The 25,280-nt window shown below is 41.2% G+C and overlaps 1 protein-coding gene across 4 annotated transcripts in view; it reads right to left on the reverse strand.

Moving 5' to 3' along the window:
- The window catches only part of gabbr1b (gamma-aminobutyric acid (GABA) B receptor, 1b), a 115,200-nt gene that overhangs the window by 39,827 nt on the left and 50,093 nt on the right, over window positions 1-25,280 (reverse strand). For all 4 annotated transcript variants that reach the window (XM_080863578.1, XM_080863577.1, XM_080863576.1 and 1 more), the window contains 8 exons: window positions 24,237-24,302; window positions 18,651-18,842; window positions 16,690-16,935; window positions 16,503-16,566; window positions 14,872-14,949; window positions 5,486-5,636; window positions 4,750-4,882; window positions 1,679-1,795 (listed from right to left, as the gene is read on the reverse strand). In XM_080863578.1, coding sequence (XP_080719704.1) covers window positions 1,679-1,795; window positions 4,750-4,882; window positions 5,486-5,636; window positions 14,872-14,949; window positions 16,503-16,566; window positions 16,690-16,935; window positions 18,651-18,842; window positions 24,237-24,302 — 1,047 coding nt within the window. The remainder of the gene's footprint in view (window positions 1-1,678; window positions 1,796-4,749; window positions 4,883-5,485; window positions 5,637-14,871; window positions 14,950-16,502; window positions 16,567-16,689; window positions 16,936-18,650; window positions 18,843-24,236; window positions 24,303-25,280) is intronic.

The raw sequence follows: 25,280 nt of genomic DNA on the forward strand, positions 1-25,280 counted from the left end.
TTTGAATAAACCAAGATTGCTCAACCTAACCTTAGTCTTGGATGCGATTTTCTCTCATATAAATGTGATGCTATGAGACAGACCATTTTAAAAACAACAAAAAACAAAACAAAAACAAACAAACAGAATCATGGATGCATTTGGCAGGTCATGCTTATTGGTTTCTCTTCTCCTCGCTGTCTCCTGCCTGCCTGGGCGGAGCTCATTATTGGGCTCCCGCCTTTGGCCCACACACCTGCTCTGATTGCCACTTCCTGCTGCTTATTAGTCCTGTCTCCTTGGCCACTATTTGAGGCCGTGAGCGTCTCATAGCAGAGCTGTTGAACAACCTGAGTTTGTGCAGCCCCATCTTAATCTAATTTTTGGTCGCTGTGTATTTGTGGCTTGTATTAATACTCGTTTCTGTATATAGAAAACGGACCAGGACCAGTTTGTGAACCTTGTTCCTAGATCCCTGAGTGCGGCAGTGTGAGCTGGAGCGTAAGAGGCGAAAGTGTGAGTGGCAGAAGAGGAGTGTGTGTGAGCGGAGGAAGTGTGGACATGAGATTGCTGAAGGAGATGTGTGGATTCCCTTTCCCTCATCCCTCGGAGCCTTGGACCCTCCATCCCATCCCACACCTTGTATATATTCTGAACCTTGGTGAAAATTGTAAATAAACTCGTGAACTCTTGTTTTCAGAGCTGTGTCTGCGCCTGAGTCTGTTCGGTCCATTGTGACATTTTCATTAGAAAATAAAGTTTCATTTTATGAAAAGGTCAAGAAAAGGATGGTATTAATATATATATTTTAAATTAACTGAAGAATAAATCTTGTTCTTTATGTCTACTATGTGTAAGTTATGTTTAGGGTTTCTTCTTCCTATTTCTAAGATTAACTAGTTAAACTTTACTTTGTCTGCAACTACATCCATACTGGGATTTCAGGGGTCTGTACACTATTAATGGGAAAAAAAACAAGCCCAGAATCCTTTCCCTAATCTCTGTTTCTACTATAGTCACAGTATGTGTGTTATTTAAAAGTCACACTTTTAAATAACACACAATATTTTCTCTTTAATAACTGAGCAGCAATATAATATTAAACACACTTGTTATTTCAGCCTTTATTTGGGGGGGGGGGGGGGGGGGGTAATGGTAATGTTAATGGTAATTAGTCCCATGGAAACATTGCTAGCTTACTTCTTCCACACTATTATTTCAATTCCTGCAGTCAGAATCGCTTTTCTTTCTTTGCCTTGGCAATGCAGACTTTTCCACTTTCTCAGCTTAAACTGGAGACAAATATGTTTCCAGAGATATAGAGATTTAGAGAAGTGGTGTGACGGTATGCAGACAATATAACGATTGCAGGAAGGGAACATGTGCTTGTGGACTTGCAATGAATCTGATTAACTAAAAAGACATATGGTGGTTAAGAACAAATTTAGGTGGTGTTATGAGTCTGACAGTTTTACCCTGAATGTTTCCATGCGCAAATGAGTAAATCTTGTGCAAATTGTGCGGTTACAGCCAAGATTTGTGGTCAACAGGCAGCTTCCCATTTGACTTTACAGTAGAACACTGGAATGCTCTTAGTATTGTACAAGTGTATTTAGTTTTTCAACAAACTGCATAAAGTCCCATAATTCAAATTCAAAGAGCTGTCAAATGTAAAGTTTCAACTCCCTGTCTCATTTACCTTCTTCTTATCCTTCTTTTCATCCTTCTTTGTGAAGACAGTGTGAACCCACCAGATCTTGGTGAACATGCTGCCATATGCAAGACTGAAACCCAGGCCAAGCAGCCACAGGCGAAACTAGTGGAGAAGAAGAGACATGAAAGGTTTTAAGATTACATTGATTAATATATCAAGTAGATGAATCAAATAAGCTCTTCAGTCATTCTTCATCATTAAGCCCTGTTTGAGTTTGAAATGACAAAAACCCTCTGTGAGGCTGTCAATCCTGTACACAACCCTCTGTGATAGAGCAGTGGTGACCTGCCTGCTATGGGCAGAATAAGTCAGACAACTGACATCACAAGGAAGAGTAAAAGTTTAAGTCAAAGTCTCATCAGGGAGGAAGGAGTAACAATGTTTTACTATAGGATAATATCTGTTTTTCATTCCACTTAAAGAAATCTGAAATAGTTTGAAGACTTCAAAATACAGAACAATTAGTTGCTTTATCTTTTTGTCCCGTTGATACAGAATTTGTCAAGGCCAATTCATTTATACAACAACCAGCCAAGTAGGGCTGGGCTATATCATACCGTTCACGGTAATACCGGTGTAATTTTGGGCAACGATAGGAAAATGAAATATCGCGATAGAATATGGGTAAAACACACAAGAGCAGTGCCTTTGTTTACATACGCACATGGTGGCGACGCAGAATCAGGAGAGCGAAAGTGGATCGTTAAATGAAACGGATGAAGCAGAACTGGTTTGTAAAAATGCTGCAACTTCAGTGGTGTGGAACTGGTTTAGCCTTTGTCCGTCAGATACACAACAAAGCACTATTTTTGGTAGAGCATGCTAGCGGGCCGTCGTTATTACTGTGTTGTTTGGAAAATACGGCATACTTAAAATCGATCCTTTGATTTTTCTGAAACTCGACAGTGCCCCTTATAATCCCATGTGCCTTATGTATGAATTCTGGTTGTGTTTACTGACCTGGAAACTATTTTATGTACACGGCGCTTGAAAATCTGTCAAATGTTTTAGTACGACTTTGCTGAGCTACGAAGCCGCACCGCTTGATGGATTGTCGGAGCATCACGGCTATCGTAGGCGGAGCCTCGCGGAGTGATACGTACTGTGCTTCAACATAATGTTACCGTATTGTGTGTGTATAACCTCTTTTTAAGTTTTGTGGATATTTTACATGGTTATGCTGAGGATATGTCGGCCAGTTTCCACTGGAAATGCCTTTTGGTTAAACTGTCAGCAAGGAATTTGCATTTGCACTGTTACATTTTATATAACTTTAATGCACATAAAAAACAGCTGCTTGTTTAAGTGAAAATACATTGATGGGTTTTTTTGCACTAATAAAGTTGTGGAGTTGTAAAGTAATTTTTCTAGTGCCAATTATATCGTCAGTTATATCATTATCGCAAATTTTCAAATGTATATCGTGATAAATATTTTTGGTCATATCGCCCTGCTCTACTTCCAAGTCTAACTGGTGTCATGATCTGGGTATGCTATTTTTTTTCTGTTCCTCTCTCACTTCTTATGAGAATCTTTCACTTTTTAGGTGGAGTTCTGGGTTCCTAGGGTCAACCTATTGGCCGAATCCTTCTGCTTGAGTTGTCCTCCCACCTGCTCTGAATAACCTCATCAAGCCCTGGATGGTACAGGAGGGCACCACCATATTGTCTTAGCCGTCATAGTTGTGTCTCTCCTAGCTACTTCTGCTTCAGTTTCCCATTGACAAACTTACTGTTACTCTGTCTGCCTTCTGATTAGGGGTGGGCGATATAAACGATATACGATAGAAACGATATAAATTTGGCCAACGATAGAGATTTTGACTATATCGCTCCATCGCGATAGCGCATGTTGATGATGTCATCAAGCTGCGCCTGTTTGGTCGAAAGCATCGCAGCGGTTACAACCATTATCATCTGCAAATTATGCCAGTCGACAGTCATAGCAAAGAGATGAAGCACTTTAGAAATATGGGAAAGCCAAAAACTGCGCTTCCTCCACTTCCGTAACATTGATTCATTAATGTTGAATTCTCTTGCAGCTGCTCTATTCCCATGTTGTTGCAGTATATTAATAACTAACCTTGTATTGTGGATGAATAATCTCAGTTGTTCTCCTGACTGACGTTTGGCCCGTGTATAGCATCCTGCTATGCGATTGCATTTGTCCCTGACCACCAGAATCCCTCACGTTAACTTTTATCGAGTGGAAAAAAAATTGGCGTTCATCCTCCAGCTTCACTGTGCTAATGTTATGCTAACATAGCTGTGTCGCTAGCAATCACGTAGCACAACATTATATACCAGGTAGTCGAACTTCAGTAACCCTGCAAACGCCACTGCTGTTTAGTTTTCTGTCTTCATTTATGTTGGAAGTGGTAGCAGAGCTGTACGTTTTAATTAGTTTCAGAAATCTCTCAGTCAGAACATGGTATGTCATGTTTCGGTGGAAACTAGCGAGCTAACTTCCTGTTAACTTCTAACTCCATTTTTAAGTCTCAGTGTTCGTTTGACTTTGGGACTTGAAGCGGAAGGAGTTTTGGACCCAGATTACTCCGCGAAGCTCCTCACTACGGCAGCCGTAATGCTCTGACAATCCATCAAGCAGTGCGGCTTACCAAAGTTGTATTAGAACATTTTTTAACAGATTTTAACAGATTGGTTCGAGGTCAGTAAGCACAACCAAAATTCATACATAAGGCACACTCTCGATTTTTGAGAAAATTAAAGGATTTTAAGTGTGGAAAATACGTTATACAGAAGAAAATAATATATCGCGATATATATCGTTACCGCACATGCTTCAAATTATCCCGTGATATGGATTTTAGGCCATATCGCCCAGCCCTACTTCTGATTGTCAGCCTATGCCTTACCATGCTAACCTGCTCTGCTCCACTCCTGCTGTCCTGTGTTATCCACCTGCCACTCATTTTCTGAATTTTGTAGTTGCCGTTCAGTAAAGAACGATAATTCTAATTAGCACTAGGAAATTAATCATCAGTGTTAAAAGTCTTTAGCTAAATCATTGTGTTAGATGCAACTTTAAAAGTGTACCTGGCAGATGATAGGAAACTGCTTCCTGTGGACATGAAGGCCATCAATACCCAGAGGAAAGACAGCAGCCAGAGACATCATGCAGCCTACTGCTGTCATGTTGTTAAGGTAGGGCTGAGAGTTCTGAATGTACCTGGAGCAACAGCACCAACAGTTATTTTAAAGAAGCAAGTAGAAACATAGTGTATGTATTGGGATGATTACTTTTAAAATGCATTTCACCACAAACCAAAGAATGCATGGCCTTCAGTGGAATTTGTGATGTATTCCACTAGAATACTCATAGTCAATAAAAAGTGAACCCTCTGGTGCTTTGAGCAGTAACGAAACCTCATAAAGGTTTGAACTAAATGCTGACACAGACAGCGAAAATGATTCTTTGCAACACAATGCACACTGTCTCCAATGATGTTACCCTTTCTATGACTACTTGTAGAGTACTTATAGAATATTCTATGATATGACATTTAATTTGTGTCATATCATAGAATATTAACAAAAGATTTAGCTGATTTATTTTTACTGCAGCTCAAAACAAAGTAACTCTCAGTCAGTCCTTGTTTACTTGTTTCAAATGACTCAAAAAGCTTTCTAAATGTTTTGGTTTTTCCTCAGCATCACCATTTCTGCATAGCTCTTGCGTGGGTAGTATCTCGCCTCTTGCATAACAAAAAATGTATTTGCTCTATTGTTTATATAATTAGTACAAAGTGAAAGTAGAGTTGAGTTTTTGTACCTGACGTTGCTGTTGTAAATATTGAAAGTGAGGCAGACAATTCCCAGAAGGATTCCCAACCCAGCAAAGACAGACACAGACACAAAGAGCTTCTGAGACAGGTAGCGAAACTCTTCAATGACCACTGTCTGGTCTGCAGGAGGTCCAGAGCCTAACAGACACACAAAACATGAAGGTTAAGAACACTTTAGGCAACAAAGGACATGAGCAAGTGGGATCAAGGGGAAACTAATTAGCAGAGCAGAAATGCTAAATGCATGCCAGTGTTTGGTCTCCTGTCAGTTTAGTGTCTAGCAAAGCCCATCCTCCAAGAGCCATTAATGTTAGTAGTGAGTCACACACAGCCACATAATATGTGGCCCCATTGGCAAGGTTAATTTACCATTCACATTGCAACCAGCACTAATAGGTACAGAAATGCAGCTCTGGACTAAATGTCTGGATTATTTTTTTATTAACTGATTTCCACGTTGTTCATGAGTCCTTTCCCAGATTTGCAAAGTAACATTATGAATCCAATTCACCTGATTTGGTCCAAATCACAGTAACAAAAAATGCACTGGAAAGGTAATAACAAGACAACCCCTCGAAAACAGAATAGTTTTTTCACATGTTACTAGTTAGTATAGTAGAATGTTATTAGAAAAATATAACAACAGCAAATAAGGACTGTTTGCACCTTATGGCTACAAGTCACAAGAATAGGCTGGTTTTAAATGACAACTGGCAATGATAAAGCATTGTTGGAAAGTTTTGTTTGACTCGGACCTAATATTTAGCATGAAGGGGTTTTTTTGGCTTTCAGGACTTTCAAAGGTTCAGAGTACCCCTGCTATCAGCTGCAGCCAGGGAATCGCTACTGGAAACAGATTTATTGAAATTGTCAGACGTAGGTAGACTTATCAGCAACTGAAAAGTTAACCAACCCGGTGGAGACCTCCAGAGATACATATAAATATACATTTTTAATTGTAGTTATTGTCACAGTCCTGAGTTTTGACCTATTGTTTTGAGTTTGTTTGGGCATTTTGTATTACGTGTTTTGCATTGTTTGGTCTTGTTCATGTTTTAGGGAATTAGGGGATTATTATGTTCAGTTTTGAGAGCCCTGGTGCTAGTTCTTAGTTCTTTGAGTTTTGTTCCGTTTCATGTTCTGTTTGTCCCACTCTCTTTTTGTGTCCGTGTGTCTGTGTTTCTGTGTCTGTCCCGTTCTCTCTCCCTGTGTCCCTCATGCTCGTTTTGTGTCCCTCGCTCTCTACTCTCTACTCTGGATCAATGATTCCACACTGCTCATTGGAAGCACCTGCTGCACCGGCTCCAAAGATGTTCCTTCTTCGAGGTGGAAACGGGGTTCTCATTGTCAGCAATCCTTTCCTCAGCAAGAGACAGTTTTTCTGCCTGAGCCTGCGTCAGCTTTGTTTCTGAGCTGGTTAACTAAAGAACCATTTTTTCTGTCCCTAAGTTGGCTAGTTCTTCTCTGCCAGTACAGACAAGGAATATGAACTATGGACTGTGGCCAGGATGTGGTCCCTGGTTCAGCTGCAGGGGAGAGGTGGAAGAGTGAGCTCAAGAGGCGGTGCCAGGCAGGTGAGTGGACAGGTTGTGGTGATGCGCTGACAAGCTCTCTACTGTTTTAGTGACGCTGGAGTGGAGAGGAAGGAGGCTTCAGACGTGTGCTGGGGAGGAGCAGTAGTGGGACATGCATGTTTGTCAAACCTGTGGAAATACACTGCTGTGTGGCAAAAAGGAATAAAGAGACATTCCGTGCACACTGTGTGTGTGGGGTCTGGTCTTTCCACATATGCCTTCAAGCTGGGCAATAAACAAATGTGTGAAAAAGTGTAATATTATTCAACTGTAACCACTGTTGCTACCATGATATTACTTGCATATTAAGGGGTTTTTACTTTGGTAATTGAGTGGTAATAACTTACTTGCTTCTTAAGACTTAGTGACTACACCCTGATATGATGTAAGAATGCAATCAAACTGTTAACAAAGTGTGATTTTTAGGACACAAAATCCTAACATTAGCTGGTGTAATGCTAGCTCTCATAGCATGTCTATTCTGGTGACAATAAATAACTGCAACATCATCAGGAATAAATAGGTATGTTTATGTGTTTCTGTGTGTTCGAGTTTTGACTTGAGTTCACGAGATGAGGCTTGCAGTGAGGAGGATGAGGATGACATTTTATTAAGGTGCTGCTGGTGTTGTGTCTTTCCTTTGCGTTTTTTGTTTTCATATTTTTTTGGTTAAAACAGACATTTCACATCAGCGCCTATAATATCTTTTCTCTTCCACCTTTGGTGATATTTGCATGGGGCGATCTCTTGTCACATAAGTAAAATGCAATTAGTCAAAACAGAGATGTCGCTCGCTGACACTGTATTCAAATATAGCTACTGTGTTTGTGTGTGTGTGTGTGTGCGTGCGTGTGTGTGTGTGTGTGTGTGTGTGTGTGTGTGTGTGTGTATATATACACTTTAAGAAACTGTCTGCCACATTAGCATTTTACATTGTAAGCACTGCTTCATTTTAGCTCTGTTTTCGTGTTAAAGTTTTAGGAAGCATTTTTCACCCTCTGTGCAATGCCTTGTAAATACACATTCTGCAGTAAAAAGACTAAACTGTAGGGAGCCAGGATCATAACTCATAAAGACTATGCACTGTGCAAGTGAGTGGGTGTGTTTGCTGAAGGGAGATAATCTACCTGTGTGTGTGTGTGTGTGTGTGTGTGTGTGTGTGTGTGTGTGTGTGTGTGTGTGTGTGTCCGTCCTTTGGGAAATGTGTTCTCCTACATTAAGACCTCTCCCTGCCCCTTGATGGTAGAATCAGGATAGTATGTTACCATGACAATTGGCTCCATAACGGTTACAATTACATTATGTGAGAAAGCCAGTGATTGTCAAAGAGACTGAAAGAATGAAGAGGAAGTATGGAGATGAACAAACACTTGAAAATAAAAGTGAGAGAGAGAAGAGAGAAAAATGACAGGTTAGACAGATTTATATAGATAAGAAACTAATGAATCAGGATGGATTATGAAGAAAGAATTTGCAGAAGAAAGAGACAAACATGAGGAACAAGGGGAAAACCTGTATGTCTCGTACAATACCCATTGCTGGAACACAAAGACACGTAAGAACCAATCTACAACAAACTCACAGTAAGGAGGCCTAATTCTGTCATGTCACCACCACAGCTACCTTTGGCACCAACCAATTATAAGGACAGGACGGACAGCAAGGGAAGGAGAGCAACTAGACATGTCCCTTAGGGTGACTGCCCATCATGACTGCATTACGTAACAAGTCCACTTGCTGAAAGCATCTGGCAACTTACAGATGTCCCTCACTTGAATATGCATGACTGCAAAAATACAACATATACAACAAGCCCTCCCTTGAAGGTTTGTCATACCAGAGAGAGGCCACTTGGATGACCTTGTTGTCTAAAAGTTACACTTTACACCCTAAGGAGCTACGAATGACACTGAGCACATTTATTATTCATGACTAGGGATGGGTATCATTTAGGTTTTATCCGATACCAGTACCAAACCGGTACTTTTGAAACGGTGCCGGTGCTTAAACGGTGCTCGAACCGGTGCTCGAACCGGTGCTTAAAGAGTGGAGAACACACACTTTGTCCAAAAACCTCTCATGTTTAGCTGTTTTTTTGTAAAAAGATAACAATGTTTGCCTTTTCTGCAGCTATAGAACATATATGGTATCACTCTTGGCTGGAAGCAGTGCTTAATCAATGGAAAAAACACCAATTTTGTCTAAAAACCTCTCATGTTTAGCTGTTTTCCACTTTTTCTTTGGTCATTTTAGCCTTTTTGGCCAGGGTGAAGGGAGTATCTGCCATCAAACAAGAAGACAGCCGCATGTAACTACGATGGTGTTTGCTAGTTCACCTTACGTGCATTAATGTAATAACGTGGTTAGCCTACTCAACGTAAATTACACACGAACAACATTAAGCTACTCACGCAGAGAAAAACGGCTGCTGCTGCCATCATCATCCTCATCATTTCTGCTACACTGGCAGGGCTAGGGGCCAGGACTCTACTCTTCAGGTTCTTGGGGGATGTTGCTAACTCCGGGTCCGATAACAGGCAACACACCCGCAGTAGATGTGCACGTTGTGAGGTCTCGCAGCAAGCTATGGAATACTGTGCATTTCTCGGCTTTTAAAAAAACGCTATGCGTCACCAGGTGTTTAATCAGATTCGAGGTGTTACCTCCTTTGCACAGCATCACCTTAAAGCACTTGTTGCAGGCTGCTGAGTTTGCATCTTTTGCTGTGAAGTACAGCCAGACTTTTTAATCTGTAGCTCTGCTCTAAAAGAACGTATGTACCTGGGCCCGCCTACTATCCTCAGAAAGGTAAAATGATTGGCTAGAATCCAAAGTGTATGACTCTCAGGAAAAAAAGCACCGAAATAAAGCACCGAAATGTGCTCTGCTTTTCGGTCTGGTTACTACCGTTTATGTCAGAACCGGTCCCATAATGGCACCGGATACCGGTACCCATCCCTATTCATGACTGATAGCAAATTAGCCCCCATTATAATTCACCTTGTTTGGAAGAAAACGATCTCAAGAGATGACAAAGAAAGTAGGTAGGTGAAACATATCTGTGTTCAAAACAACATTAGAGGTGTAACTTCCATCTCCCTCATGAATGCAATGTGCATGCTCTTCCATTTTGTATGGCAATAGCAAACTGCATCCCCCTTTGGTGTTAGTGCACATAACTGGGCATGTGCTGTCACCTCCATTTCAGCTGTCAGTTTTAGTGGTACGCAGTGCTGTAGGTAATCTTTTTTGTTGTTATTGTTATTTTCCAATATGAAAAGATATTCACCACTTATAAAAACAAAACTGTAACAAGTTCCAGATAAATGTTTGGTTTTATGTGTTACTAAATAAATTTAGTATCAGGCACATTCTGCAGCTAATTTGGTTAATTGGGTTCAGGTCAGTAAGATGATTGGGTAATAAAAGAGCATCTTACAAAGGCAGTGTTTCAGAAGAAACAAAGGTTAGCTAGACTGCAAAAAACATGTCTACAAATTGTGGAACAGTTTCAGAATAATGCTCCACAATGTAATACTCTAAAGACTATCAATATGTCATCATCCACAGTAAATAATATTAAAATTCACCAATCTGGAGAATCCTCTTTGTGAAAGGGACAAGGCTGAAAATCAGTATTGGAGGCTCATTATCATCAGGACCTCTGGTGGCACTGCACCAAAAGCAAGCATTGTGGGGAATTAGGGTGGTAAATATAGTAAATATGATACATAAACCTCAATTTTTAAATAATGTTTAACCTCCTAACACCTGAACTCTTCCAGAGCATGCATTTTTAATTTAATATTAATTTAATATTTAATATTTGGGCATATTGGGGCCCGATGAATGTAAAAACAAAGAATTATCAAATTTTTTTTTTTTTTTACCTGATTTTTGTTTCTAAGAAAAATGAGAGCCACAAATGAGGATATTTGTTAGAATTTTGATAGAACAGTGGCAGTATAACATCCTCATAAGTGGATATCAGGCCCTTGTAGGCAAGGCAAGGCAAGGCAAGGCAAATTTATTTGTATAGCACAATTCAACAACAAGGTGATTCAAAGTGCTTTACAGAGACATTAGAAACAAAAACAAATAAAAAGTATGATTTAAAATTGATTAAAACAAGCAAACAAACAAACTAACTAAACACACACATTTCACACCTGTTCGCGCGATCTGAACCCTTATCGTAAGGGGAGCTACCAGTCCTTCTGTGGACAAGTTACTTTCTATTTTAAATTCCCTGAATTTAAAATACTCTCTAGACCCAGTCTAGACCCAGCTGGGGAGCTACCCAGAGCTCTAATCCGACTTAACAAACAAACAAACAAACAAAACAGTATATAAAATCAAAACAGATAAAATCAGAACAGTAGATAAAATCAGTAGTTAATGTAAGTTTTGAAATTTAAGCTTAACTAATTAACAAACAAACAAAACAGTATATAAAATCAAAACAGATAAAATCAGAAATAGATAAGATCAGTAGTTAGTGTAAGTTTTGAAATTTAAGCTTAAAAGTGTGGATTTGGTGCTTTATTCAAATGCAGCTGAGAATAGGTGAGTCTTCAACCTGGATTTAAATAAACTGAGTGTTTCAGCTGATCTGAGGCTTTCTGGGAGTTTGTTCCAGATATAAGGAGCATAAAAGCTGAATGCAGCTTCTCCGTGTCTGGTTCTGACTCCGGGAACTGATAAAAGACCGGATCCAGATGACCTGAGGGATCTGGAAGGTTCATACTGCGTCAGGAGGTCACTGATGTATTTTGGTCCTAAACCATTCAGAGCTTTATAGGCCAGCATCAGAACTTTAAAGTCTATCCTCTGATGGACAGGCAGCCAGTGTAAAGACCTCAGAGCTGGACTGATGTGGTCCACTTTTTTGGTCTTAGTGAGGACTCGAGCAGCAGAGTTCTGAATGAGCTGTAGTTGTCTGACTGATTTTTTAGGTAGACCTGTAAAGATGCTGTTACAGTAATCAAGCCTACTAAAAATGAATGCATGGACTAGTTTTTCCAGGTCCTGTTGAGACATCAGATCTTTTATCCTTGAAATATTCTTGAGGTGATAGTAAGCTGATTTTGTTATTGTCTTAATGTGTTTTTCTAAGTTTAGGTCTGCATCCATCACTACACCCAAATTTCTCGCCTGGTTTGTGGTTTTTAGATGTATGGATTGAAGTTCTCTAGTGACCTGTAATCGTTTTTCTTTGGCGCCAAAGACTATTACCTCAGTTTTGTTTTTGTTTAGTTGGAGAAAATTGTGGCACAACCAGTCATTAATTTCCTCAATGCATTTACCAAGAGCCTGTACAGGGCCTCGGTCTCCTGGTGACATTGTGATATATATTTGTGTGTCATCTGCATAGCTGTGGTAGTTTATTTTGTTGTTCTTTATAATCTGTGCCAGTGGGAGCATGTAAATGTTAAACAGAGGGGGTCCCAAGATGGAACCTTGGGGAACTCCACATGTGATACTTGTCTGCTCGGATGTGAAGTTACCTATTGATACAAAGTATTTCCTGTTTTCTAAGTATGTTTTGAACCAGTTTAGTACAGTTCCTGAAAGACCTGCCCAGTTCTCCAGTCGTTTGAGTAATATGTTGTGGTCAACTGTATCAAATGCTGCACTGAGATCCAGTAAAACTAGGACTGACATTTTTCCACTGTCTGTATTCAGACATATGTCATTAAACACTTTGGTCAGAGCGGTTTCAGTGCTGTGGTTCTGTCTAAAACCTGACTGGAAGGCATCATAGCAGTTATTCTGTTTTAAGAAGTAATTGAGCTGTTGAGAAACTGCTTTTTCAATGATCTTACTTAAAACTGGGAGATTTGAGATCGGCCTGTAGTTGTTCATTTGTGTCTTGTCAAGATTGTCCTTTTTCAGTATAGGTTCAGTGGTTCTGGAAACACACCTGATAATAAAGAAAAGTTGGCGATCTGTAACAGGTCTGACTCTAAAGTCTTTGAGACCTTTTTGAAAAAACTTGTTGGCAGGACATCTAAACAGCAGGAGGAGGAGTTCAGTTGACCTAAGATGTCCTCCAGGTCTTTGCTGTTAATCGGGTGAAACTGTTTGATGGTGTTTAAACAGTTTTTCGGTGGACACAGTACATATCCTGGATCTGCTGTTGATGTACCAACTGCTTGTCTAATCTTTTGGATTTTGTCTGTGAAGAATTTGGCAAAGTCATTGCAGGCCATGGTTGAATGAAGTTCAGCTGCCACTGGCACAGGAGGGTTTGTTAGCCTGTCAACTATAGAAAATAAGACCCGAGCATTATGGCTGTTTTTAGTGATGATGTCAGAGAAGTAGGACCTCCTTGCACTCCTCAGTTGTAAATTATAATTGTGAAGTTTCTCTTTATAGATGTCATAATGAACCTGGAGGTTTGTTTTTCTCCATCTGCGCTCAGCTTTCCTACACTCTCTTTTTTCGTTTTTCACTAGTGTGGAGTTTCTCCATGGAGACTTTTTCCTTCCAGAGATAACCTTCACCTTAATGGGAGCAATAGTGTCCATTACATTTAACATTTTTTGCATTAAAGCTATTGACGAGCTCATTGACTGAACCTTTGGACAGGTCAGGTGTTAATGGGAAGACCTGGTTAAAGATCTCACTACTGTCTTCAGTTATACACCGTTTTGTGATCACTGCTGTTGATATATTTATGTGGGCTGAGATTTTACTTTCAAAGAAAACACAGTAATGATCAGATAAGCCCACATCAGACACAGTAACTTTTGAAATGCTCAGGCTCTTGGAGATCAGTAGGTCAAGAGTGTGTCCTCTATTATGTGTGGCCTCTGTTACATGCTGAGTCAGCTCAAAGTTGCCCAGAGTGTTACTCAGGTCTTTAGTCCCTTTGTCCTGAGGGTTGTCCACATGGATGTTAAAATCCCCAACAATAATTACAGAGCAAAAGTCAATATTTTGGTCTAAATAACCCAAAATGTGATGTCCACATATGTGGATGCAGGGTCCTAGGAGGTTAACTCTATTCATTTATTATTTATTTTGTATATATAAGAATTATATATATATATATATATATATATATATATATATATATATATATATATATATATATATATATATATATATATGCAACATTCTCCACAGTTTTTCAGTGCATTAACCACTGTGAGATCTGCGTTTTGTTGTTCGTGCAGGCAGAACGGAAATGGATGCAGTCTCAGATCTTCCGTGTGCTTATTAGAGAACACAGATCCACCCAGATTACTTGACTTCTAGCAGCCACCTTCTGTTTAATGTATCGCTGTCATGGCATTAAACTTGTTTTCATGCTTAATTAATAAATTGAACCTAACTGCCACTGCACAGCAGTGCTGTGCAGTGGCACATTGCTTAACTGTTGTTATCTAGGTGTGACTTAACTGGATATCTGGTGAGCTTTTAAAATTTAGCAAATTGTTGCTGTTCCCACATGCTTGTATATATCGTACTTACTATTGTTTGAGTACTTGCGATTATTTTATTGTACTTTTTATATTTTACATTTATATTTATTATTTATCTTGCACCAAGGGAGTGGCACTCCAATTTCGTTGTACTCTGTACAATGACAATAAAGGCTATTCTATTCTATGCTAAACAAAACCTAAAAAAATGTATGCAAATTGACCACCAATCTTTGACCACAGAGAGTGAGATGGTAAAGAGGAGAGGGTAACAACAGAGGGAGGAAAAAGGAATTTGGGGGAACAAGGGTGCAGGGTGGAGTACAAGACAGAGAAACAAAGGGGCATAGGAAGATGAATGTTCCTCACCTATCCACTTGTCATTCCCATACCAGGACAGATTGCCTTTAGTGCTGTCGTAGTATCCGATCTTTTTATAGCTTCCTCCTGTGAAATACAGACAAAGAGAGAGAATGAGAATGGAGGCTCACACTCTAATGCCTCTTAACATAATTAATGAAGATCCAGAAGTGTCTTCAACCTTACTAACAAGCCAAATATGTATAGGGACATTTGTCCTCTAAATATTTCAGTACAACAGCAAAATTATACCAGAACTGAACTCAAATTAAATGCTTGGCATTTTGTGAAGTGGGCTGCCTCACTTTCCTTTTGAAGGATGTAGGCAGCTTAACATACAACAGGAGAAACATTGCATCTCGTGACTTTAAGTGGACCTTCTGGTTTAATTGGGAACTTCACAGTGCTGGATCCTGAAAAGAGGATGGTCCAGTGTTGTTGACCCAATTTGTCATGCTTTTGGACTTTCAGGTACTGCTTATTATTAAATATCTTCTGTTTGTTTTTCTGTTTGCTGTTTATTTACATTTCCAGCCTTATGCATTTCAGACTTTCCAGTCTTAAGTTCTTAATTCCAGTTTGTATTAAAGTTTCGTTTTTGTTTCTCTCAGTGTCTGTGTTTGGTTCTCTAGTCAGGTTTCATTTTCAGTCACTTGACTATCTCATAATGTATTTACCTGTACCTTCTTTCCCCCCACTGTGATGTATTTCACTGACTGGTCCTCAGGGTGTTTATATATATGAATATAGGTAGTTACAACCGAGGGGATCACACTACCAGAAGGCAACATTGCAGACTTAGAGGACAGCTACAAGAATCCCACAGACAAATTTGAACCATGAAGAGGCCACTAGGAGAGCTGCAACCAGTAAGCACCTGCAGAGAGTCAGGCAAATCCTGAGGAGTCAGCTGAATGGTAAGAAGTTGGTGGGACAATGTCTGTGATCTGTCCCAGTATGTTCCTGTGGATTTAGGTTTGCCTTGCTTTTTGGACTTTTTGTTTGATTGAATTTGTCAGCAGCCTGAATAAACAGGCTCACCTTTGTTAAATCAAGTCTGCTTTTTGGAAATAAAATCACAATTTTCTACATGGCATCAAATCTAGCATTTTGACTGTGACAAGAAGACTCTATGAGCTACTGAAAATCTAGGTAAGCAAATAAGTTACAAGCTTCATGGGGACATTTTGTGTTCGTTTAAATAAATCTGCTTCAATCTGTTGGTATAGATGGTGTCAGACTATATTATCCACATCCTGAATGCCACTGTGTACTTAATACAAAGATGTGACACTGATGTCTTTTTTTGAATTAGATGAAATAGACCCCTACGACAAGACCATCGAGGGAACAGTTCACCCTGCCTGGGATAGGGTTACTGGATCCCTGCCCTGGAGCCAGGCCCAGGGAGGGTGCCCGAGGGCGAGCGTCTGGTGGCCGGGCCTTAGTCCATGGGGCCCGGCTGGTCACAGCCTGAAAAAGGGACATGGACCCATCTTCCTGCAGGAGGCACCGTAGGGGTCGGGTACAATGTGGAGGTCCTGGTGGACCAATCCCTGGCTACCAAGACTGGCAATTGGGACATGGACAGACCAAACAATCAGTTCTATTTGAAAGTAGACATGTTTGCTGTAGCATACCTTGAAGCTGTTCAATTAAAGTCCAGGCCATTCGAGATCCTTGAGCATCAAATACAACATGACCCTGAAAGAAGCATAAAAATGTTGATGATGCTATATCTACACACACCCTTCACACAGTACCCATGTGTCTTTCTCTTTGCAACTTTTTTTCTCTCACTCCAGCACCAGTAAGTGTTGCACTTACAGACACTCCTTCAAAAGAGCTGGTGTTCATTGCTCGGTAGATCTCAGCAGTGATATCTCGGTTGTTATAGTTGAAATCTTCAAGACGATGACCCTTGGCCCTAAGGGGCCCAACGGTTTTGTTGAGGGCCAGCGCTAGAGCCCACACAGCGTCATACGCCAGCGGAGCCTCTTGGAAACCACCTGTTTCTTCTGGATTTTTACCCCCAAGTTTGGACATGAGCTGAGCAAGAAACTCTTGAGAGGTCTGGATACGGGAGACCATGACAGAGCAATAGTTAGACACAGGACACACTGATCATAAGGTAAAACCCCAACAAATATGAAAGAGAAGCCCAGTGACTACATCATTTCACTTGCTTTGCATGGTCTTTTGTGTGCATGTGTGTTTGTGTGTGTGTGTCAGTGAGAGAGAAAGGGAAAGAGAGAGAAAGCATATTGTGACCTTGAAGCATTTTACTTGAGGCATATTTTAAGTTGTTAGATTCTTATATCCAGATATACCACAGAAAACATTTTCCTTTGTGTACAATGCTCATTGTTCATGATGTGCACAAACCTCACCTTAATTCTGTTTGTCTTTTTTTCCATGTCTGCCTAGCCCTAATTGCAAGTAACTAGGGCTACGCAAAATGGCTAAAAAAACCCTCTTCCTGTAGATTTTAAAAATCATTGCTACACCGTATATGATGAAAGCTTTAACTATGTTAAGTTATAAGAATTTTAGTTATTAGGCAAAAAATAATTAATAATTTGTTAACAATAATCAGTAATAATAACTTATTAATTAATTAATGACGTTTCTAAAAATATGTGCACTGTGTGAAGGTATTGGGGATTATAGGGTTAAATTCCAACAAAACAATGTTATGTTTCTTGTAACAGAAAGGGAGTATAAAATACTTAACAATATGGTCACATGCTCAGACGTTTTCACTGAGCATATGTACTAAAATTGCAGTTCTGCTCTTCCACTGATATGTAACAAAAGTTGTTCACACTGCAAGTTATTGTCATTTCAGTAGTGAACCTCCACGAGTCTTCATTAAATCTGCTTGAAAAAGGCTTGGCAGACAATCGTTTGATGCTGTACAATTTTTGTTTCAAACAACACTCTGACTTTACAACAGGGAACCCACAGTGACAGTTAGTGTCTACTTTACAGTTTTAATGGTACATGTAAAAAGATTCAGAATAATCTGTGACTGTTTAATCACTTAAAGTTTAATACAAAAACAAGTTTAGGCATAGAAAAATGTCTGTTTTCCATAAGTGACATTATTTCTAAGTAGTCACAAGGTGTGGCCTACTTATGTGTTTTAAAGTGCTCAGGGAATTCAACAAACACTAACTGTTGAAATTATTTCAGTCTTCTTGTCATTATTGCTTGTGATGATATAGCCATGGATTCAGGGATCACACAAATGACTGACCGGATTGCGAAACGTCCATCCTCTACACTTTTATGCATCTAACATCCTTCTGCCTTGCCTTTGCTTTACTGCATGCTTTCTTTTTTCTTTTTTTACCTGTCTTGTCTTGCAGTGAAGGCCAAGAAAAACTGCAGAAAAGACTTATTTTCCCAAGTGAACCATTACGGCTTTTGCTATATTGATTTTCAAAGTTTATTTGATGTTTATCATTTTTACAGTGGCTTGCAAAAGTATTCGGCCCCCTTGAACTTTCCCACATTTTGTCACATTACAGCCACAAACATGAATCAATTTTATTGGAATTCCACGTGAAAGACCAACACAAAGTGGTATACACGTGAGAAGTGGAACGAAAATCATACATGATTCTAAACATTTTTTACAAACAAATAACTGAAAAGTGGGGTGTGCTTTGAAATACTTTCATTTAGGGTTTTCTTTTTAGCTTTTTAAAAGGTTCGATTTTTTTTGCAACAATTTTTTTGAGCATCACTGATAAAGTTGTGTCATAAGATAATGCATGTCTTACCAGGTTAGAAGCTCCTCGTACTGTTTCTGGGTTAAGCATGACAATTTCAGTAGTTACATGACCCTCCACAGCCTCTGTCATCTGCTCCACAGTACAGTTGATGGATGGGTCTTTGATCTTAAACCAGTTGTCTGCATACCAGCCAATGAGGAACCAAACATACTTTTTCCCATATAACTTCTCCTTGTAAACCTGCAAAAAGATGATGGAAGAATGTGTGAAGTTGAAATTCAATTCAACACCAATTTTATTTAAGGAAAAGAGAAGTGAGAAGGATCTTGCAGAGCTCCTGACCCAACCTGCTTAACTTTAGCATCCTACAGTTTATGTTCCCTTGTTACACATTCAACATTATGGCATTCTTCTTCTGAACCTAATACAACCATATAAATAATACATCAACAATGATCTGCTCCTTGGGTGTGGATCTGTGGCATAAAAAAATTGTCTTGATCTAGGGTGGGCCATTTATATGGATACACCGTAATAACATGGGAATGGTTGGTGATATTAAAGTCCTGTTTGTGGCACATTAGTATATGTGAGGGGGCAAACTCCTCAAGATGGGTGGTGACCATGGTGGCCATTTAGAAGTCGGCCATCTTGGATACAACTTTTGTTTTTTCAATAGGAAGAGGGCCATGTGACACATCAAACCTATTGGTAATGTCACAAGAAAAACAATGGTGTGCTTGGTTTCAACGTAACTCTTTCATGAGTTATTTACAAGTTTCTGACCACTTATAAAATGTGTTTAATGTGCTCCCCATTGTGTTGGATTGTCAAATGCAACCCTCTTCTCCCACTCTTCACACACTGATAGCAACACCGCAGGAGAAATGCCAGCACAGGCATCCAGTATCCGTAGTTTCAGGTGCTGCACATCTCGTATCTTCACACCATAGACAATTGCCTTCAGATGACCCCAAAGATAAAAGTGTAAGGGGGACAGATCGGGAGACCTTGGGGGCCATTCAACTGGCCCACGACGACCAATCCACTTTCCAGGAAACTGTTCATCTAGGAATGCTCGGACTTCCTAAATGAACCCATAATGTGGTGGTGCACCATCTTGCTGGAAAAACTCAGGGAACATGCCAGCTCCGAGTGCTACGCTGTGGGCTCTTGCTGAATGAATCTAGGACAGCCACTGATGTTTCTTTATTAGTGACAGTTTTCTTGCACCCACATTGTGGCAAATCCAACAATGAACCAGTTTCACGAAACTTAGCAAGCAGTTTGCTAACTGTAGCATGGGAGATGGGTGGTCTCGTAGGGTGTCTTGCATTGAAATCTTCTGCAATGACCCGGTTACTGCGTTCACCAGATATCAATGCAATTTCGATCTGCTCCTCACGTGTTAACCTCTTCGACATGTCAATGGCTGTGAACAAAGAGAAACTTGTAAATAACTCATGAAAGAATAAAGTTACGTTGAAATCAAGCACACCACTGTTTTTCTTGTGGCATTACCAATAGGTTTGGTGTGTCACATGACCCTCTTCCTATTGAAAAAACAAAAGTTGTATCCAAGATGGCCGACTTCTAAATGGCCACCATGGTCACCACCCGTCTTCAGGAGTTTGCCCCCTCACATATACTAATGTGCCACAAACAGGACTTTAATATCACCAACCATTCCCATGTTATTATGGTGTATCCATATAAATGGCCCACCCTGTACTATAACTTTTCACCTGTGAGTGTTACTTTTGAGGGTTTAAGATCAACAACAATAGTGATATTCAATATATTAAAAAAACAAAACATTTTATACCCATCAAGTCTTGTGAAACAGTACATTTGAGACATAAAGTGTGTTGCTGTTACAGCCTGTGAAGGCTCTGTCTGACACTGGTTAGGTTTGAGACATTAACGTAAACTGACATTTAAGTGGCCTTGTAGTGTTCAAAAATATTAAATTGTTCTTGTGAATATAAACAAAGAAGCTCTAAGTAGTATGAAGTCTACTTTTTTTTCTCTCAGGCCTCTTTATATACAGAACTTATTGCAATATCTTCCGAGGCCTGTTAAAAATTGTAACAAAATCTATTTGGAACATGGAATAGTAAAATCCAGGATATGATATGTATGATATGTACATTTTGTAATAAACTGCTAGCACTTGGTGGTGGTAACTTAGAGAGTAAAATAGCAGAATTGCATATTTATTGAATGTGTATGATAATTCTAGCTCTCATTGCTATGTAGAATCAATGTTCCATCATGTATGATAATTTGATAATTTGGAGAATTATATTTATTATTTATTTATTGTTGTGTTTTTGGGGTTGGTTTTTTTTTGCATTTTACAGCCTTCAATGTTATTACACAGAAGGATTAATGTAGGTAGGAATAGGTAGGATTCATTCCAGCATTATAAGATGGTAAAATTTCAATTTTTATTAAATATTATTATGAGGTTACTATCAAGTCATTATGTTAAAATTTTCAATGCAAACATATTACCAATACATTACTTACATTACATACATTATTTCAAAAATACTATATTACCATCCATCCATCCATCTTCATCCGCTTTATCAGAGGCCGGGTCACGGGGGCAACAGCCTAAGCAAAGAGGCCCAGACCTCCCTCTCCCCAGCCACCTCCTCCAGCTTATCCGGGGGCACACCAAGGCATTCCCAGGCCAGCCGAGAGATATAATCTCTCCAGCGTGTCCTGGGTCTGCCCCTGGGCCTCCTCCCGGTGGGACATGCCTGGAACACCTCACCCAAGAGGCGCCCAGGGGGCATCCTTGTCAGATGCCCAAACCACCTCAGCTGGCTCCTTTTGATGTGGAGCAGCAGCGGCTCTACTCTGAGCCCCTCCCGGATGGCCGAACTTCTCACCCTATCTCTAAGGGAGAGGCCAGCCACCCTTCGGAGGAAGCTCATTTCTGCAGCTTGTGTCCGCGATCTCGTTCTTTCGGTCACTACCCACAGTTCGTGGCCATAGGTGAGGGTAGGGATGTAGATCGACCGGTAAATTGAGAGCTTCGCTTTTACACTCAGCTCCCTCTTCACCACGACGGACCGGTGCAGCGTCCGCATTACTGCAGCTGCAGCCCCAATCCGTCTGTCGATCTCCGGCTCCCTTCTCCCATCACTCGCGAACAAGACCCCGAGATACTTGAACTCCTCCACTTGGGGCAGGAACTCATCCCCGACCCGGAGTAGGCACTCCACCCTTTTCCGGCTGAGAACCATGGCCTCAGATTTGGAGGTGCTGATCCTCATTCCCGCTGCTTCACACTTGGCTGCGAACCGTTCCAGTGCGAACTGGAGGCCCTCACATGAAGCCAACAGAACCACATCATCCGCAAAAATCAGAGATGAGATTCTGAGGCCACCAAAGCGAAAGCCCTCCGCCACTTGGCTGCGCCTAGAAATCCTGTCCATAAAAATTATGAACAGAACCAGAGACAAAGGGCAGCCCTGGCGGAGCCCATCACCCACTGGGAACGAGTCCGACTTATTGCCGGAAATGCGAACCAAGCTCTTGCAACGGTTGTATAGGGATCGAATGGCCCGTAGCAATGGGCCAGACACCCCATACTCCCGCAACGCCTCCCACAGGACACCCCGAGGGACACGGTCGAATGCCTTCTCCAAGTCCACAAAACACATGTAGACTGGTTGGGCAAACTCCCATGCACCCTCAAGTATCCTCGAGAGGATAAAGAGCTGGTCCAGTGTTCCGCAACCAGGACGAAAACCGCATTGTTCCTCCTGTATCCGAGGTTCGACTAGCGGACGAACTCTCCTTTCCAGCACCCTGGCATAGACTTTCCCAGGGAGGCTGAGGAGTTTGATCTGTAGTTGGAACACACCCTCCGGTCCCCCTTCTTAAAGATGGGGACCACCACCCCGGTCTGCCAGTCCACGGGTACTGCCCCTGATCTCCACGCAACATTGCAGAGGCGTGTCAACCAGGACAGCCCTACATCATCCAGAGCCTTCAGGAACTCGGGGTGGACCTCATCAACATCAGAGGCTCTGCCACCAAGGAGTTGTTTAACTGCCTCAGTGACCTCGCCCCCGGAAATTGGCGGGTCATTCCCCTCATCCCCAGACTCTGCTTCCTCCTTGGAAGACGTGTCAGTGGGATTAAAGAGGTCCTCGAAGTATTCCTTCCACTGCCTGACAATTTTCTCAGTCGACGTCAGCAGCGCTCCACCAGCACTATACACAGTGCAGGTAGAGCACCGCTTTCCCCTCCTGAGACGCCTGACGGTTTGCCAGAATCTCTTCGAGGCAGTCCGAAAGTCTTTTTCCATGGCCTCGCCGAACTCCTCCCACACCCGAGTTTTTGCTTCAGCCACTGCCCGAGCCGCATTCCGCTTGGCCTGTCGATACCTTTCGGCTGGCTCCGGAGTCCCACAGGCTAACCAAGCCCGATAGGACTCCTTCTTCAGCCTGGTGGCTCCCTTCACCTCTGGTGTCCACCATTTGGTTCGGGGATTACCACCACGGCAGGCACCAACCACCTTGTGGCTGCAGCTCAATGCAGCAGCTTCGGCAATGGAGATGCTGAACATGGTCCATTCGGACTCAATGTCCCCAGTCTCCCTCGGAATGCTGTTTAAGATCTCGCGGACTGGGGCCTTTGCTAGATGTTCCCAGCACACCCTCACTATGCGTTTAGGTGCACCAGGTCTGTCCAGCGTCCTCCCCCGCCACCTGATCCAACTCACCACTAGGTGGTGATCAGTTGACAGCTCAGCCCCTCTCTTTACCCGAGTGTCCAGAACATATGATCGCAGGTCTGCAATCGTATCAGGTCTGATACGATTAAAAAATCGATCATCGACCTACGGCCTAGAGCGTCCTGGTGCCACGTGCACTTATGGACACTCTTATGTTCGAACAAGGTGTTCGTTATGGCCAAACTGTGATTTGCACAGAAGTCCAATAACAAAGCACCGCTCGAGTTCAGATCAGGGAGGCCGATCCTCCCAATCACACCCCTCCAGGTCTCGCTGTCGTTACCCACGTGAGCATTGAAGTCTCCCAGCAGGACAACAGAGTCTCCAGGTGGAGCACCTTCCAGCACCCCCATGGACTGTAAGAGGGCTGTGTACTCCGAACTGCCACTCGGCGTATAAGCGCAGATGACAGTCAGGGCCCGTTCCCCGACCGTAAGGCGCAAGGAACAAACTCTCTCGTCCACTGGGAAAAACCCCAACGTACCGGCAGCAAGCCGAGGGGATATTACAATACCCACCCCCAGCCCGCCGCCTCTCACCAGGGGCAACTCCAGACTGAGACAGAGTCCAGCACCTATATTACCAGGTTATACTAATACTAATTGGTTTTGTCTGAAAGGCATGTTTGTTCCCACATCAAGTGTTAGTTTATTATTACCCAGTTACAGAAATTTGATCCAAGATAATTACTTGAATATCATTTGGCTGATCACTGACAAGTGATAACTTGCTATCTCTATAACATTACCAGCTTATTTCCACCTTATTATCCCACTATTATCATATTATTTTAAGCTGGGCCAAAAAGTCCTCCCTAAAATGTTTCTGTTATGTAATATTTTAAAGTATACACATGAATCTGGTTAGAACATTACCTCACAGAAGACCTTCCTTGCCTCTGTCTCATAGAACAGGCCGACAATAATTCTGGCATCTTGACGCTTGAAAGTGAAAATAAAATGAAGACAGCACAGTCACAGAGAGAAGAGACAGAACACACACTTTAAAAGCCATGCCGGGCTGGGTACAAAGAAGCCAACCCTCATCCTGCATCAGACAATAATAGACGTTCTCTCCACTGCAAGACATTTATCCCGTTACCATGTTTGTGTTACTACAACTAGGGTGGCATGCTGGGCTGGGTCATTGTAAGGTATGTGTGTGGCAGGAAGAAAGCAAGTCAGCCAACACATGTCAGAACTTTTTTTTTTTTTGCAGCTTTCTCAAGCTTTGTCGCCAGCAAAGCTCTCCAGGTCTGGGATCCTGATGACTGTGCAGAGACAAAAATGACCATCTTTGGTCTGACAATACATATCTGATAACTTAACCAGATAAGACATAGAATCTGCTGCTCAGAGAGAGTAATTCCTCAGCTCTGTTGCTCCGAGTAAGAAATGTCCAAAAAGAGAGTGTTTATGTTTATCACTGTAGATTTTCTTCTGACATTCTAAACAGCTCGGTCAACTATCAAAGAACAGGATTTTATTTTTAAAAAAAGAAGAGAATTCGACATTTTTTATGTTTCACACGAGCTTCATTTCCTCCTAGAAATGAGGCTTAACACTTGGCATCCATCTTGAAACAACCCTGGTCACTTCATTTGGCAGTAATTTTAAAAAATTATCTGAATAAACATTATTTCCAGTGGTCACCAGACAATCACCACTTAATACAGTGCACCAAAGGTCTGGTTTGACTGTAGTTGTACAAACCCAATTCTGGGGTAAAATGTAAATACACAATTCACAATATAAAACTAAACATATCAAATATTCATAGTGACAAAAATGTACCTTTTTATGGTACACGGTCATAAATAAAACTTTGTAGTAACCCTTCATCTTTTGATAACAGTCCATATGTGTGTGGGAGCTGAACAGAGCAACTGCTGAACTTTTGACAGAGAACGTTATGCCATT

This window comes from Rhamphochromis sp. 'chilingali' (assembly GCF_963969265.1).
Source record: "Rhamphochromis sp. 'chilingali' genome assembly, chromosome: 17".
NCBI classification, from domain to species: domain Eukaryota; kingdom Metazoa; phylum Chordata; class Actinopteri; order Cichliformes; family Cichlidae; genus Rhamphochromis; species Rhamphochromis sp. 'chilingali'.